The 15,681-nt window shown below is 38.2% G+C and overlaps 1 protein-coding gene across 1 annotated transcript; it reads right to left on the reverse strand.

Moving 5' to 3' along the window:
- Positions 1-479: 479 nt before the first annotated feature.
- Positions 480-15,275, reverse strand: rhot1b (ras homolog family member T1). The gene is made up of 21 exons (XM_089006477.1): positions 14,931-15,275; positions 14,153-14,211; positions 13,980-14,061; positions 12,765-12,808; positions 12,636-12,689; positions 12,412-12,464; positions 11,084-11,192; positions 9,816-9,917; positions 8,795-8,893; positions 8,604-8,712; positions 8,407-8,527; positions 7,261-7,345; positions 6,909-7,054; positions 5,532-5,632; positions 5,230-5,360; positions 5,012-5,095; positions 4,272-4,394; positions 3,971-4,173; positions 3,047-3,169; positions 1,572-1,737; positions 480-1,393 (listed from the first exon to the last, which is right to left on the reverse strand). The coding sequence occupies exons 1-20, from the start codon at positions 14,965-14,967 to the stop codon at positions 1,620-1,622; spliced, it is 1,983 nt and encodes a 660-aa protein (XP_088862603.1). The 5' UTR covers positions 14,968-15,275; the 3' UTR covers positions 480-1,393; positions 1,572-1,619.
- Positions 15,276-15,681: the final 406 nt, after the last annotated feature.

Below are 15,681 nucleotides of genomic sequence, written 5' to 3' on the forward strand. Positions count from 1 at the left end.
GTCATCAGCACCAGTTTGTTATATTCCTCTGATATAAATATATGATATTTTCTTTTTGCACACGTGCACAATAAGCAAAATGACACTTTCAAGTAGAAAATTAAATATTTTTTTGAATGAATATCAGTGCATCTCGAGTCACAAATGTGGTAGTTTTGTTCTGTACTGGATGGATAAAAAGATTGGGACACGTTGCAATTTCAACCACGTGCAGTGAATATGAATGGAAAACATGAAGAAAGGCAGCTATATGAGCTGCAATTCTTCAGGGATTTTTTTTCTTTTTTATATTTTAGAGAGCATGTTGCTAGGCGGTACTCATTTGTAATTGAGTTCTTTTCAACCAAACCTATCGAAGTCTGCCTTTATCGATGCAGCTTGAACAACAGGATGGAGTTTAACAAATTGTGACTTTTTATTTTTTGACACTAAAAAAATGGTTGATTTCAACAAGACAGGAAATTTGGTCTATAAACTGGCCTATAGGACTATTGGGGGGGGGGGGTATTTTGATGAAAACAAGTCAGAAACATGTTAAAACTCCGGAAAACAGTTTTTAAAACGAACATTATGTCTCCTTTAAAAGACAACCGACATCTCCGGACAAGTTGTGTCCATAATTTGTAAAATGGCTTCAAATAACTTCTGCTGAGCGCAATTTACAAAGATTCCACCGCATATAGCTATATTTTACGTTTTAAGACTCGTGCTGAATATTCCGGAAGTTTTGTTTTTGAGTTGGTGACGAGTCCGTACGTGACGTCACTGAAGGAACGCCCCTGACCGAAAAAAAGGACACATTGTAGCAGTCCTTCCATCACGGCAATGCATTTTGCTGTGCTTGTTTGTCTGAAAACGTTATGTTGCACCAAAAAGAGCCATAAGAAGGCGACCAAGCTCCATATAAGGAATTTATCAGCCTGTGGAAAAGGACTGATTAATTCCTCACAAGACCTCAGTCGCCATTTTCTGCCTCTTTTTTTGGTGATCCATTTCCCCCCAATGTTGTGCTTTCCTCTTCAGAACTATTTGAATCATATTTATAACTGGATGTGTAACAAGAAAGCATATTATCCGAATCTGAAGCCATTGTTTGGATTCTCCAGCAATGCAAGACGTCTTGGCGTGACGTCACGAACTGGGGGCGGAACTTTCTGAAAATGCCCAATTCGCAGCTCAATTTTTTGCCGATTTTGGACACTTTAAGTCATTTTTATTGCTGTTTTGCATTTGACTACAAATATCATACTGCATGTTTTGGGTATATAGTTGCTATAAAACGTTTTTCTGGTGTCAGTTAGGAAACAAAAAAGTGACGTCGGTTGTCCTTTAAGACTTTCATAAGGTCGATCAACCCCATAGCTGAGTGACTGTCCCAATACTTTCATCCATATACAGTAAAGTCTCGTTATATCGATATCGGATATATCGATAGTCCCGGTTATATCGATACTATTTCTATGCACGCACGGAGAAAATTACATGCAAACAGGGTCGGCTATATCGATAGTCCCGGTTATATCGATATTTTTTCGGACTCCCTTGAATATCGATATAACGAGACTTTACTGTAGTGTGTGTGTCATACAAGAACGGTTTGTGGGTCGTCATGAGAGGCATCACCGCAGTTTGAGCAGAACTCTGTACATTGCGAATCCCAGCACAGCAAACACGGTGGCGCCGACACTTGCTCTCAGCCAGAAGGCAGAAGTCTTCAGGTCCGCTTGGCTCATGTGTCTGTGACAAAGACACAGAAGAGATGTGGGGAATTTATGATGTCATCATTCGCACCCTTCAAAATAAAATGCTATTGAGGTGGATGGAATGAAAGGGAGAAAAATGGACATTAGTGACATGTCAACGATGAAAGATGGTGATGAAGTGGCCCAAAAATAAACAAACAAACAAATAAATAAATAAATAAAAGGTGGAAAAAGAATCAAGGAGAGTCAGTTGATGGTTCACCAGATGAACAAAAAAAAAGCTGTCAACCGAAAGACAACAAAGCAAAGAGTCAAAATAGAAACACTTCAAACAACATGCGGGGCAGAAAATGCAAGGAAATGGTTTCGTCCCCAATAAACAAATGAGTGAATGAATGAATGATTGAAGAAATAAATAAATACATAATTAAATAAATACATAAATGTAAACAGAATGTGTTGGCTGGGGTTGAAATAATGTGGATACGAAGGTCAAGTCCTAAAATGACTAGAATCAGGTCAAAATCAGTTTCAAGAATGTTTTTGTTTTCAAGCTTCAACATTCCCTAATTAAAATTACACGAAGAATCCAATTCATATTTTTGACTATTAAAAAAAAAGCATCAGGCGTTACTTTTTCTCATATTCTTTTTTTTATAACATTACTTTTTACAAGCCGACGTCTCCGGACAGGTTGTGTGTATAATTTGTAAAATGGTTTTAAATGACTTCTGCTGAGCGTATTTTACAAAGATTCTACCGCATATAGCTATATTTTACGAGAGAGTCTAAAGTTTCTTACACTGCATTGAATGTTTATGTAGTCCTAAAACTCAATACAGGTATCTGTGGGTCATGGAATTCAAGTGACAATGACAAAAACCCTGGCACTGGAGTGGACACATTTTTGCACAAGTCTGTCAGTGAGTGAGTTAATCAAGACCATGTTCAATTATTTTTCACACATTTCTGCTTTATACTTATTACAATTTGGTTATTGTTTCATCTTTATCGTGAAATATTAAAACGTCATTTCAACTTCTATTTGTGTTCAATATATTCCAACGTGGTTTTCGGATTTCCATTTAATTTGTGTTAAAAAAAAATCACATTAACATGTCTATCACTGTCCAAATCTCACGAGATTACATGTTCACTACATTTTGTTCGTTTTGGACCCAGGAACGGATATTTGAATACATTTCTACCTTCATCTTAGCTGAGATCCTAAATACTTTATGTAATGTTTAAAATTTGGTGGAAGCTCTCCTGCAAAGGAATGAGTGAAAGTAAAGTCACACAAAAACGCCTGGATGAGTAGAGAGAAGATCTTGGACTAGAACCTGCGGAGAACCACGGCATGGAGTTTGGCCCTGACCGTCTGCAGCAGCTCGGAGTTGAGCAGGTTCTGACACAAGCAGAAGGTGCAGCGGTTACAAGTGCACATGCAGCGCAGTCGGGCGTGGCTAAGGGGAAAGAAACACACATATACAGACACGACATGTGAAGAAGCCTTTAATTGATGCCAGTGTGTAGAAATCTTAGTGGCTTAGTGTTGCCACGACAACGGAAAATTGATTGTTGATGCTCCCAACAGGCTTCGAAGCCTCCACGGGGATCGAACACGACCCGTCGCTGTGCTCCGGTGAAGGAAATCTCAATAGACAATCTTTGTATGACTCCGGATAGGCACACAAGAGCAACATCCATCGCGGCAATCTTGGATAGACAATGTTTGTATGACTCCGGACAGAAACACAAGAGCAAGAAGTTGAACGCAAAGTGACTTTTTTCCCTTTCTCTTCGTTTCTTATTTTTTGGGGAGTTGGCTTCATAAAAACAAAACACAAATGCGAATTTGAAAAAAGGGAGATGAAAAGAAACAGGAAAAAACACATTCATTTTGAAAGAAAGGACAGATTGAAGGAAGGAAAAGAAAGGAAAGGGAAAATGGATAAAACATTGAATGAAAGTGAGGGAAAAGGAAAGTAGTAAAATGAAATGAAGAAACTATTGAAAGAAGGAAACGAACGATTATTGGGTTGAAAGTGACACATTAAATTGAACCCAAAAAATGTCGACTGAGGCACATGGCATGGCTGACACCAACAGTATTTACCGCCCCCTGGTGGCCTGATATATATTATTCAGTTGCGGGTGAGGGCACTGACAATTCGTTTCCATCATGGGATTCCTTCAGTCTCCTTCAAGTAGGAAATAAACAATTGTGCCACAATGAGCAAGAGTGGTGACACGGGAATACTTACGGGTACATGGCCATCGTGCTAAGTTTGGTGTAGATGTCTCGATTGGGCGGCCCAACTGTATTACAGGTGAACGATTGCGGAGGAGGCATTTTGTGCTTCCGACAGAACTCCAAAGGACTACAGCCGTAGAACTGTTTCGTCTCGGGCAGGTCTGACTTGGCCGCTATCATCATACACGGGATTTTGCAGTCCATGAAGTATTGCTATGAAAGCAAAGGTGACATCCCTGTTTAAAAGCTGATCAGATCAAGAATGGTTTTCTTTTTGTTTTTTTAAAGAACCGTTAGCATGACAAGCGTACCTTGAAGACTTTAGCGCAGTATTCAAAGGAATATGGATTGCTGATGTCATACACCAAGCAGACGATGTCACAGGACAAGTCGGCGTCAGACAGGTAGTCCAAGTCAGGGAATACTTCATGAAGCTGAGAAGAACAATAATAATAATAATAATTATTATTATTATTATTAATAATTCTGTCTATTCTATAGCAGGGGTGGGCTGGAGATTAAACAGGGGCCAAATATTTCTTGATGCATTCTTTTAAAAAGCACAGCAGCAAAGGTGAGATTTAGCTTTAGCAATGAAACTAGCAAAGGGAATTGATAATAATAATAATAATAATAATAATAATAATAATAATACATTTCATTTATAAGCGCCTTTCAGAACTCTCAAGGACACTTTACAGTCACAGGATATTTTTTCCGTGGGTGAGCAGCGGCAGCCACACGCGCCAGCGTTCACTCAACCGGAAGTTGAGTTAATCAGAATCAGAAACCCTTTAATAGTCACACAGTGGGGACATTTCCACAGTATATATACAGTACATACATATGTTCTGTGTTCACAAGAAATAAAAATAAATTCTGATAGCGGCCCACCTGTGCATTTAAAAGTAAAATGCCATGTCTGATCACAAGTTGTGGGTGGTGAATGAAAGAATAAGATCACTAATAAAAGTGAGCGAAATAAATGCGGGAATTCTGGCATTCCAGTAAAATCTGAAAACAGCCATCAATCTTAGAGCAAGATACTTACTAGAAGGTATTTCTCCTGACCATAAACGAAAGTTGTGCTGATGGCAAAGTAGGATTTATGTTCATCTTTCATCATTTGCTGATGCTGAAACAAAAATGACAAAAATGATGAAACACAAATTGATAAAATAGGGAAAAAACTATCACATAAAGTAAATTCATTATGAAAAGTCGAGCCACCGTGACAAATAGATTTTTGACTTATTTTTCAGGGTTTACCATCAGGTTCTTCCCCAGAAGGGCTTGGAGGAAGCCGCTCTTCCCGCTGCCAACATCCCCGAAGATATTACAGCGGAAGACGCCACGTTGTGTCTGCTTTTTCTTCAAGTCAATCTTCTTATCTCTGGTCACTAGGGGATGGGGATGAAGGTGTCAGGTACGCCTCATGAGATTAGTTTGGATGTGTCCTATCCACGTCACATGCTTACAACAAAGGACTGTGAGTGAGTGAAGTGAGTGAGTGAGTGAGTGAGTGAGTGAGTGAGTGAGTGAGTGAGTGAAAAGATGTATTTCCAGTTTACCTGTTATCCCTGCTGTTTGGGACTCCTGCTCAGCAATAATCGAATAGCCAAGGTAGCCCAGGTACTCCAGGCAACGCTGGACATCCAGATAAGTTGTTAACCTGGACCATTTAAAATAAGAAGTGTAACAATAATAAGGCAATCATTTCAGGGTGTCCCCCACCTAGTGCCCAAAGACAGCTAGAATAGGCTCCAGTATGCCCCCCCGCCCGACCCTAATGAGGATTAAAGGGTCTGGAAAATGGTTGGCTGGATGGACAATAATAAGGGTAAACTTTGACAATTACAGGAATGTATAATTCTTAAAAAAAAAACATTCTAAAACCTTAGATAATTGACAAATTGTGTGGTTTCAACATACAAATAAATAAATACACAAATAAATAAACATTCAGTAAATTAATATTTAAAAGAATACAAAACAATTTCATTATATATGGTGCTGTTATTTTAAATTGGACAGATGGTTCAAATCATTTGTAAATGAGCTCAACTAAAGTCTGAATAAATAACTCAGTTTCATTTCGACTTTAGTTTTAATTCATTGAATTGGAATAAATGAACCAATAATTGAATAAAACAAATAAAAAGATATGTTGAGTATATATATATATATATATATAATTTATTAATATTTTACTCTGCAATAAGTGACTAGAATTTTGACTGGAGTTTTAATTAATTGAATTGTAATGAATGAACCAATAATTGAATAAAACTAATAAAAAGAAATGTTGAATATATATATATATATATATATATATATATATATATATATATATATATATATATATATATATATATATATATATATATATATATATATATATATATATATATATATATATATAATATTTTAATTGATATTTTACTCTGTGCAATAAATGACTAAAATCTTTGACTTTAGTTTTAATTCATTGAATTGGAATAACTGAACCAATAATTGAACAAAACAAATAAAAAGATATGTTGAGTGTATATATAATATTTGAATTAAGAAGTACAGACGACACATGACGGCTGATGAAACCTTTTCATCGATGGACCACTCCTGTCTGATTGAGAGCTTACAGACAAATTATTTTAATATTTTAAATTACTAGAACTTTGATTATAGTGTTAATTCATTGAATTGGAATAAATGAACCAATAATTGAATAAAACAAAAATAAATGTTGAGTGTAAATGTAATAATAAATTACTAGAAAATAAATACAAAAATAAATTACCAACAAAAAAAAAAGAAAAAAATGGGGGAACAATTTTTAAATCAATGCAACAAATACTGAAAGACTCTCGATAATGCAAAATGATCATTGGATAGATTGGAGCCCATGTGCCACTCCAATGTTTGAAAAAAAAAATGAGGCGACTCACGTCCATTGCGAGAGATAACCCTGGTAGGTGATCCAGCCCTGCTCGTTGGTGCACACCGTATTGTTGACGTCAGGACCCCAGGGCATGTAGGGAAAAACATCAAACAGGTCCCTCAGCTCCTCTGGCGACAAGGCACAGTCGCGATCCTGACAGAATACGGAACACAGCACATGAGTCCTTTTTCATTGTCACGCTTGCACTGCCAACAAGTGAAACAAAATCAAGTCTTCGAAGGGTGAGGGGGGTCAGTCAGCACCGGGTGATATCAGTGAGTAGGGGGGAGGTGCAGTAATGCAGTCTGAGCAGCTTTTGAGAGTTGAAAGACCACGCAGTCAGACATCTAGGATTATACCTTGTCATGTTTATCGAAGACACTCTGTAAGAAGAGGTAGGCTGTGTGGTTGAGCTCTGTGGTGCAGTCGGGAGGGACTTTCAGCCTGTAAGGTCACCATGAAAAACAGACAAGAGCATCTTAGAGTAGTGATCCCCAACATCCGGGCCGTGAGAGAAAGAATACAGAACTTTAATTACTTCTGTTTTATTGCACTGAAACGGCGATAAGTGAACTGCGAAATAGCGAGGAATCACTATCTTTATCTGTCACAACTTAACTAATTCACTGCCAGACATGTGCAAAAATGTGTCTGCTCCAGTGCCAGGGTTTTTGTCATTGTCACTTGAATTCCTAGACCCACAGAATATTGAGTTTTAGAACTACACAAACCTATTTTTATCAACTAAGATTTAGTTTGATCATAAAAGGATAGTCCAAATGAAATAAATAAGTTCCGCTTTAAAAAAAAAGTTTTTGTTATTTATCAATATGTTTTTATTGTATTAACTCATTCACTGCTAGACATGTGTCCAAAATGTGTCCACTCCGATGCTAGGGTTTTTGTCATTGTCACTCGAATTCCAGGACCCACAGAATATTGAGTTTTAGGACTACATACACATTTAATGCAGCATAAAAAAACCTTCTTCTTTCATAAAAAAAAACTTCTTCTTTCATCAGAGAAAAATAATGAATTCCTAAATTATATGAGTCTGGAGTTATATGAGCTTGAAATGAGGGTGGCTGTCCAAATTACAATACAATGCTATACATACATATTGGTTTATATAGCGCTTTAACGACAGCTGAAGCTGGAACAAAGCACTGGCATGGAACAAAGGGAAATGCTCCCCCCTTGTGTAAGGGGAAAAACATTAGCAGAGGTCTGGCTGGCGCTTTATCGGCACACAAGAAAAAAAAAACAACCTGAACTAATTCTGGAATGGCGCTCTACGCCATATTTTCAATTCATGAATAAATTCGTGAATGGCAGTGAATGAGTTAAAAAGGCCAGTCAGAAAATATTACATTAAACCATTCCATGGGGGGGAAAAAAGGTCGGGGGATGCCGCCTTAGAGGGGAAAAAAAGGGAAACGCACAGACGCAACGCACTACCGGTAGTCCCCGTTCAAGATGATTATGTCAACGAGAAGAAGACATACAGAGGGAAGAGGTAGTCCTGATTGAGCTCCAGGTCGTCGTCGTATCCGAACCTCCTCAGGACCGCCCACGTTGTTTCGTGTCGACCCCGCTGGATGAACAACGTGTGGAGGAACAAGAAACCTGAAGATGGAAAAAGTCACACAGTTAAAGACTAAAGCAGGTCGAGCATGTGGGTTTGTGTTTTAAAAGCGCCAACCTTTAAGAGTCAGTCCATTGTTGGACAGCCCATCTCTTAAATTCTTCCTCACGACGTTTTTCACATCCTCCAACGCCTGCGGCTCCAGTGGCATGTTGAAACATGTCCTCTACAAGGCGGGGTCACAAAATTTACATTTGTCGATTCGCATCTTTGGGGCGTCAGTCGATATCAGCAAACAAGGAGATTACCTGAAAGAAGTTAAGCTCAATATCGTTGAGAATACCATCGTTGTCTAAGTCGGACACTTTGAAGATTCGCGTCAGCGCTTTGACGCAAAGGGGCTTCATCTGGAACCAAAACACGACGATATGATGAATTTGCATTTACAGTCAACCTCTATGGAGCAGGGATGGGCTCAATACATGTCATTTTTGATTGGGATAGTTTTTTATTATAATTATATTATAATTATAATATAATATAATATATTATAATATAATTATAATATAATATAATTATATCATTATCATTACTATTATTATCATTACTATTATTATTATTGTTATTATTAGTACAGTGAGACCTCAACTTACGAACTTAATTGGTTCCAGACAGAGTGTGTAAGGCAAAAAGTGTGTATCTAAAAAAAAAAAATCCCATAGGAAACCATTAAAATGGGAATAATCCGTTCCCGGGTTTCCATAAAATATACTTTTGAACTAAATAAGACTTAAAACTACACACAACATACCTTATTCTATGTATAATAAATGTGCTATTGTATTGTAATGAAAGAAATACACTGCGTTGTATCATAAAGTCACTTTAGTTTATTTATTTTACATAATTTATGGCTTGATGGAATGGCGTTGGAGGTCGAAGGTCAAAGGGAATTGCTGTTTGGAAAGAGGCGCATTACATGAGGACTGTAATTAAAGAAATAAACTGCTGTAAAAGAAAGTTTTATTTACCTTTTTGATGGTCGTTGATGGCTTATGGAAGGAGAGTCACCTTCCATAAGGACTGTTGGTAACTTAACCTCTGGTGCTGTTCGGTCGTGTGCTTCCGCCGAAGATCACGCCGCCAGCCGTGGTGGGTGTGTATTATGAAAATAGTGCTTATTATAAGGTTTAATTATCATAAATTTGACGTTTGTAAGACGAAAAGTTTGTAAGTTAAGGTGTTTGTAAGTTGAGGTCTCACTGTATTATTATTATTAGTAGTAGTAGTAGTAGTAGTCGTAGTATTATTAGTATTATTATTACTTACATCCTTTTTCTCTGGACAGTAGAGAGGCCCAGTGGGATGGAGGACAGCCTTTTGGGCATAGTAGAACAGCTCTGAGATGTTTTTCAGATTTTTTGCTGAGCACTGGAAATACAAAAAAATAAATACATTAACGGTTTCAAGACAGTGGCGACTACTATGCCGCACATGAATTTGTAGGACATAAGCCTTGAACGCCGGGGAGGAATTACACTTGACTTGGCATGAGGGAGAATACAAAGTGACAGTTTGGCATGGCCAGACAGGGTATTAAAACTCAGGATCCGTCTGAGCACCATTATCCCGTCTGCAAAAAAAAAGACAGGTGATGACCTGAACGCAGAAAGTCTTTCATTACCATGTGCATGCTATTTAACAAAGAACAAAAAATACAGCAAGAATAGCATTACATAGCTTAGGAAATGAATATTTGGCTTTTGAGGATGGGCAACTCCTTTGACGTTCAGAAAGCATCATGCGGAAAGCGACTGAACGCAACAGTGAGCGTCAAATTTCTCAAAATAACTCAAACTAAGAGAGAGAGAGAGAGAGAGAGAGAGAGAGAGAGAGAGAGAGAGAGAGAGAGAGAGAGAGAGAGAGAGAGAGAGAGAGAGTTGCCTCCCTTCGAGTTTATATCCCAGGCATCCCCACAGCAGACATGGCCCATGCCATCTCACCAAGTACGAACGCAGAATGATCAGGTCAATCTTTAGGTGTTCCGGGTTACATTTTTTACAAATTAATCTGTTGTCAAAGTCACGGCCCAGGGGCCAAATCTGGCCCTCCACATCATTTTATTCGGCCCGTGAAATCAAATCAAACTTGTGAAATTCCATGGTGCTTGCTAAAGTCCGAACAAAAATTTCTAATTGTCGTTTGTAAACCACAATAACAGTCATTATTATTGACTTCAATTTTGAAAAGTAGTTATTTTATCGATTTCCCCAAATTTATAATGGCCCCCAAGAGGAAACCGTAACTACAATGTGGTCCGAGGCAAAACATGAGTTTGACACCCCTGGTCTAAAGTTTCTTATGCTGCATTGAATGTTTATGTCAATTCGAGTGACAATGACAAAAACCCTGGCACTGGAGTCGACACATTCTTGCACATCGTCTGGCAGTGAATGAGTTAAAAAAATTCTCATGAAAATAAAAAATATATTTTGTGATTGTGAATTGGACAATGTCAAACTGTGGTCACAGTGATTACATTAAATCGAGAATATTAATCCACTTGCGCTGTCTTATTCGTGAGAAAGGTTCCTCACCTCCACGCAGGTCTCGATCTCGCTGTACTGGTTCATAATGGGCAGGATGGCTTCCATGCTACTGTGTTCCACTAGGTCGGACTTGTTTCCCACCAGGATGAGAGGAACTCTGGACACACAGGAAAAATTTTAAAGGGCATCTGTGACAGAAAGTAGACATTTTTTTCCATTGTAGTGTGCTTGTCTACAACTGTTTAACCTTTTGAGGAGAAAAAAAGATATTCTCTTGAAACAACTAAAAATAGCCTTTTTTTCTGCGCTGTAATTTTTCTCTTTAGTTGCTGTTTAATTTTTCTGTCTGTTGAATGTGGGTCGTTGTGTTTAAAATGTTGAATCTTTTCTTCGATTTCAACATCTTTGTACTGCTTGGTGTGTTACGCATTGAATAGTAAAATCCACATTATATTCTGAGTGGCCCAAAAATATTTTTTCCCACACACCCTGGTTATTGCTCTGAAGTAACGGTGGTGCGTGTGGGAAATGTTTCCTCTCATCACTTCTTTTATTTATCTAGCTATCTATTTAGCTGGATACCGAACTGGCTATCTATTTGGCTTGCTAGCTTTCTATCTAGTTGTCTTACTATTCTATTTGAGTTACTTCCGGGTTGAGTGAACGCTGGCGCATGTGGCTGCCACTGCTCACCCACAGAAAAACTTATTGTGTGACTGTAAAGTGACCTTGAGAGTTTTGAAAGGCGCTTATAAATGAAATGTATTATTATTATTATTATTATTATTGTATTGGCGTTTTCATGTTTATTATGTGTGTTAAGTCATTATTAGTGCCTTGCACGCTGGGTCCGAGAGGACAGTAATTTATCTGTGCTGAATGTCATGCATATTAGCATATTTGACAATAAAGCTGACTTTGACTTTATTATTATTATTATTATTATCTATATGGCTATCTATTAGCTACCTACCTAGCCAGCTAGCTATTAGCAAGATAGCTATCTTTTTATTTATTTGAGTTATTCCGGGTTGAGTGAACGCAGGCGCGTGTGGCTGCCGCTGCTCACCCACAGAAAAAAAAAACGTATCCTGTGACTGTAAAGTGACCTTTAGAGTTTTGAATGGTGCTTATAAATGAAATGAATTATTATTATTATTATTATTATTATTATTATTATTATTATTATTATTATTATTATTTTATAACTAAAATAATTGAATAAAAATGAATGTTTACTTTCCACTTTATTTGCAGCGGTGAGGAAACTGGACAGGATCATCATGACACTTTTTTTAACCAAATACAATACCGTTAATTTCCGCTTCATGAGCAAAGTACAGTCTTTAAAAAAATTGATATGATCCAATACATACCTGCTGTCCTTGTCTGTGTTGTCAAGAATGAGTGGGATCCAGTAGCTGGTCACCTAAAAAAGATAATTTAAAAAAAAGGCACTATGATCCAAATTATTAGCATCACTTTATTTTCTGTAGCGCACATCCTTCGCCGAGTTGCAGGTGCGTTGGAGCCTATCTCAGAAATATCAGATCTCTTCCTGGTGGGCTGGCAGAAGCCGCTTTATTCTTGTTAGACTCACCTTCTCTATCGACGTCTTATTGTTGACGGAGTACACAATGCAAATCACATTTGCCTACAGGAAAAGAAGACAGCAAGTTCAAGCCAGCACTTAACATGGGACGGACAATTTAACAATCTCAGGAATGACCTTTGAGATCTCTTGGAATAACTGCTCATCTGTCTGCTCTGCATCTGCGAAGGGAAGACACATGATCTGATGAACGATCAAACATAGAACCACAATGTAAACCAGAAATTAAAGTAGAAAAGAGTGTGCTTGTTTGAAACAATAGGGTACAGTTACTGTCATGCAATATTAATGAAATGTGTACATTCATTTCACAAGATTCTAATGTCTACTCGATAGCATGCAGCTGAATGACCTTCAAAATAAGATTCTCGATTTACTTTACAACTTACTAATGGTGAGTACTACTTTTTCATGCTCTATGTCTATTTTTTTACAGTTAGTAATGTTCAAATGCTACTTAAAGGACAACCGACCCCATTTTTTTTGTTTACTAACTGACATCAGAAAAACGTTTTATAGCATGTAAAATACCCAAAACACACTGGCTGATATTTTTAGTCAAATGCAAAACACCAATAAAAATGACTTAAAGTGTCCCAAAACTGCCACAAAATGAGTTCGGAACTGGGCAGATTCAGAAAGTCCCGCCCCCTTGTTCGTGACATCACACCAGGATATTCCTTCACAAACTGCCTTGCTGCAGAATCAAAACAATGGATTCAGAGAGTTCAGATTCAGAGAAGATGCTTTCTTGTTACTCATCCAGTTCTGAATATGATTCAAATAGTTGTTAAGAGGAAAGCATAAATGTTTGCAATTAATTAAAGAAGTCCTTCCGTATTAATTCAAGCCGTCTGGACTCCAATGTAGCGCCCGGAAAATGCACAAGATGGCGCACAAGCTTTGTTGGAAATAGGCTGATTTGTCCGCTGGGAATTTGTGTAAACTTACACCTTCTTTGTGCATGTTAGCGCAATTGGCTGCGATACAAAACGATTCACCATTGCATTATTTATGTATTTTTCCTTCTAATTTCGCGATCAACATGCTGTTTTCAGATGAAAAAAGTACCCAAAATGCATTGTGTGTCGCTTTCTCAGTCAGGGGCGTTCCCTCCGTGACGTCACTTAGGGCATCGTCATCAACTCGAAAACAAGACTTCATGAATATTCAGTGTGAGTCTTAAAACGTAAAATTAAGCTCTATGCGGTGGAATCTTTGTAAAATGCGCTCAGTAGAAGTCATTTGAAGTGATTTGACAAATTATGGACGCAACTTGTCCGGAAGTGTCGGTTGTCCTTTAAAACATTCCCTGTGTAGTGAATGAAGCACCTGAAAAGTCGACAATGTGTGTGGGGACTCTTTCTGGAGTGACATCTGCAGGTATGGTTATCTCCTCAGCTCGGTAAGGAACCTGACAGAAAACATTCACTCATTAAGCTGATCTCGTCTCAACACACCGCAGGTACTTTCGGTGGAGTGTAAGGAGAGTTAATTATCCTTACCACAGTTGGGAACTCCTCGCTGACCAGGGACATGATGAGAGACGTCTTTCCCACCTTGGCTGTAGATCAAACAACAGAAGTGAGAAATTAGAAGTTAATGCACCAAACTACACCATGTTTTAAATAGCATATAGTATGATGCAAACATCACACATGGGCTAAGATTTAATTTGAACATACAATTGCGTGTGTGTGTGTGTGTGTGTGTGTGTGTGTGTGTGTGTGTGTGTGTGTGTGTGTGTGTGTGTGTGTGTGTGTGTGTGTGTGTGTGCGTGTGCGTGCGTGCGTGCGTGTGTGTGGGCGCGCGTGCATCAGTGTGTGTGTAAAAGCTTTTTATTGGTCAGTAATAATCATGCAGTGTTGATGATTTATAAAGAAACTTAAAAAAAAATATTACAATAATACATTGAAAGTACCAGCATACTAAACCATTATGGATGCTTTCGGTTGTACATGGGAAAACAATTCTTTGCACTTTTGTGGGCAGAATTTTCCAGGGTCTTCCAAAGATCAATCAATAACCATTTTTTCCGTCAAGGAGCCAACTTTTTCATTCATCATGAATGCACGGAACAGCTCATGTGTTATCACACTTTACATCATAAAATCCCTCATGGGCACCTTTAGCCATCCTAACAATGTATTATATAAATTTGTATTACCGCAACAAGTATTGGGGTTGCACATGTGGGAAATTAATGACATCCAGACATTCGGTTCGATGAAGATGGACATCACGCTGCAGCGAAATGACTTTTTAGTAGGGAGGTACACTCACGTTCGCCAACCAGCAAGATCCTGACGTCCTTGCGCATCGTCACCAGTGTGTCGTTCACCGTCTCCACGGACGTACAATGTGTCACACATTTATGCTCCCGTGGGCAAGGTAGAGACTGGCAGCCCGGCTAGCGAGATAGCTAGCTAGCCGCTACTTTCGAATGTTCTCAAACGACATTTACAAGCTCAATGTAAGAAATCGTTGAACCAATATTCCACCCCTAAGACGTTTATGTGAGTCGTAAGCCACGGGGTGACGAGAAGCCCCGGTGAAAGTGTAAACGCGAGCTGACTTGGTTAATCTACTCTAACTGCATTAGCAGGCGGGAGGGAGGCTCTTTGACCACGCCCCTTCTAGTCAGCTGACCGAGAAGCACGACCTTTTAAATTAAACTTTTCTTTTTCTTTCTCTTTCTTTGGGCTTCATATTTTTGAAAAAAAAATACTGAAAAAAAGTGAAACAATGGGTGGATTGTACTCTTTGTTAGATTCTCAATGAGTGCAACTATTAAAGAAGATTGATTCATTATATTGTGGCAGCTGGAAAGTGTTCTTACAAAAACACGACAAATATTCTTTATTTGAGCCATCACTACATAAGTTAAATAACACGAATGTCAGTACTTAAACAAACCTCTCACCGATGTTGCAGAACAACCATAACACGTGAAACTACACGCGCACAATTATTTACATCAAGGGAAGAGTCCATGCAAACTATGTCAAACACACGCAACTACGTATTTAATACA

The sequence above is a fragment of the Hippocampus bargibanti genome, linkage group LG10 (genome assembly GCF_051943395.1).
Source record: "Hippocampus bargibanti isolate YZ-2025 linkage group LG10, ASM5194339v1, whole genome shotgun sequence".
Lineage (NCBI taxonomy): Eukaryota > Metazoa > Chordata > Actinopteri > Syngnathiformes > Syngnathidae > Hippocampus > Hippocampus bargibanti.

What these genes read in the sequence shown, in the direction of transcription:
- rhot1b (XM_089006477.1), bottom strand. Translation starts at nt 14,967, where the DNA reads ATGCGCAAGGACGTCAGGATCTTGCTGGTTGGCGAAC. An exon ending in AACACAGACAAGGACAGCAG is followed by an intron (nt 11,193 to 12,411) that starts GTATGTATTGGA and finishes CTGTGTGTCCAG; the next exon opens with AGTTCCTCTCATCCTGGTGG. An exon ending in GGTTATCTCTCGCAATGGAC is followed by an intron (nt 5,633 to 6,908) that starts GTGAGTCGCCTC and finishes TAAATGGTCCAG; the next exon opens with GTTAACAACTTATCTGGATG.